The 1,850-nt window shown below is 29.4% G+C and overlaps 1 protein-coding gene across 1 annotated transcript; it reads right to left on the minus strand.

Annotated features, from left to right (window-relative positions):
• Window positions 1-105: 105 nt before the first annotated feature.
• On the minus strand, window positions 106-638 carry EMWEY_00058990 (hypothetical protein; the record flags this gene model as incomplete). Its single annotated transcript, XM_013478034.1, has 2 exons — window positions 106-317; window positions 464-638. The coding sequence occupies 2 exons, from the start codon at window positions 636-638 to the stop codon at window positions 106-108; spliced, it is 387 nt and encodes a 128-aa protein (XP_013333488.1).
• Between the last annotated feature and the right edge of the window lie 1,212 nt (window positions 639-1,850).

The raw sequence follows: 1,850 nt of genomic DNA on the forward strand, positions 1-1,850 counted from the left end.
TTTTTTTTTTTTTTTTTTTTTTTTTCTTTGTTTGTTATTAAGATATTGAATAGAAGAAGAAAAGAAGAGAAGAATTAATATAAAAGAAAGAATATATAAATAAGATTAAATAATATTTAATTCTTCATCTCCTTCTTCTCCTGTTGCTGTTGCTGCTGCTCCTTCTAATGCAATTTCTTGTTCTAATTCATTTTCTTGTATTTCTTGATTAAATTCATCATTTTGTGCAATTTCTTCCTCTAATTCATTATTATATATATATCCTTGATCATCATCACCAAATAAATCACCATCTCCTTCGCTATCTACACCTTCTTCTGTATACATATAAACATATATATACACATATATATATAAGTAATTAATAAATGTATTATTCATGAATAAGAAGAAAAAAGACAGCAGCAGCAGCAGCAGCAGCAAGAAGAAGAAGAAGGAGGAAAGGAGGATATAATATACTTACCATCAATTTTTGGTTCTTCTTCTGCTGCATCTGCTGCAGTATCAGGAGGATTTGCTGCTGCTCCTGCTCCTGCTGCTCCTGCTGCTGCTCCTGCTGCTGCTGCTGCTGCTGCTGCTGCTGCTTCCTCTTCTTGTGGCTGAGGTTTAACTTGTCCTATTGACTTTACTCTTGCCATTGTCTCTGGTGAATCTTCTATAAGAAAAAAAAAAGAAAATAAATAAATAAATAAATAGATAAATAAATAAATAAATAAATAAATAATTATATATATTTATTACTCTTATTCAATAATAACAGCAACAGCAGCAAGAGCAGCAGCAGCAGCAGCAGATCCAGCCCTTGTTTAATAACACTCTATCTAGCTAGCTAGCTAGCTATCGGTATCCATATCTATTGTGTATAAATCTAGCTATAGTAGCTAGCTAGCTAGCTAGCTAGCTAATAAATAATAAATAATAACTAATAATAATAAATAAATAAATTAATTAATTAATAAGTCTTGTCTATAAGAATAACAACAACAACATACATAAATAAACAAGAAACATACCATCATCTGCTCCTCTCTCCCTATACACCTAAACCTATCAATCTATTCCCCTACTAACTAACTAACTAGCTAGCTAGCTAGCTAGCTAGCTATCCAATAAAGAATTACCTGTATTATCTATATTATAATTATTATAATTATTATCTAATAATAATTATACAAGAATATACCCACAATAATAATATATACAAACATATACAAGTGTCAATACATCCCCTACCTATAGACATAGACCCATCAATATATTCACCTAATTACTAGCTAGCTAGCTAGCTAGCTAGCTAGCTAGGTAGCTAGCTAATAAATAAATAAACATACCTGTATGATCTAGATGTTGATGATTATATTGTTGTGTAGAATAACCACAATTATAATTAATACAAACATATACAAGTGTCCTAGCATCCCCTAGCTATAGACTTAGACCCATCAATATATTCACCTAATTACTAGCTAGCTAGCTAGCTAGCTAGCTAGGTAGGTAGCTAGGTAGGTAGCTAATAAACATACCTGTATGATCTAGATGTTGATGATTATATTGTTGAGTAGAATAACCACAATTATAATTAATACAAACATATACAAGTGTCATTGCATCCTCTGCTATTCTCTCAGGTAATTGGAAGAAAATACATCCATAACTATTACATAAAGGACATAACCAATTATTTATTCTCCCTAATGTTGGATCTTGGCATAAATCACGACTTATTATTATATCCTCCCTATAAATATTATAATAACAAGAAAAAAAAAAAAAAATTATACCTATTTATTTATCTATTTATTTTTCTATTTATTTATATCTATTTATATATATATATATATATATATATA

Source organism: Eimeria maxima, genomic scaffold (genome assembly GCF_000499605.1).
Source record: "Eimeria maxima Weybridge genomic scaffold, Emw_scaff2592, whole genome shotgun sequence".
NCBI lineage: Eukaryota > Apicomplexa > Conoidasida > Eucoccidiorida > Eimeriidae > Eimeria > Eimeria maxima.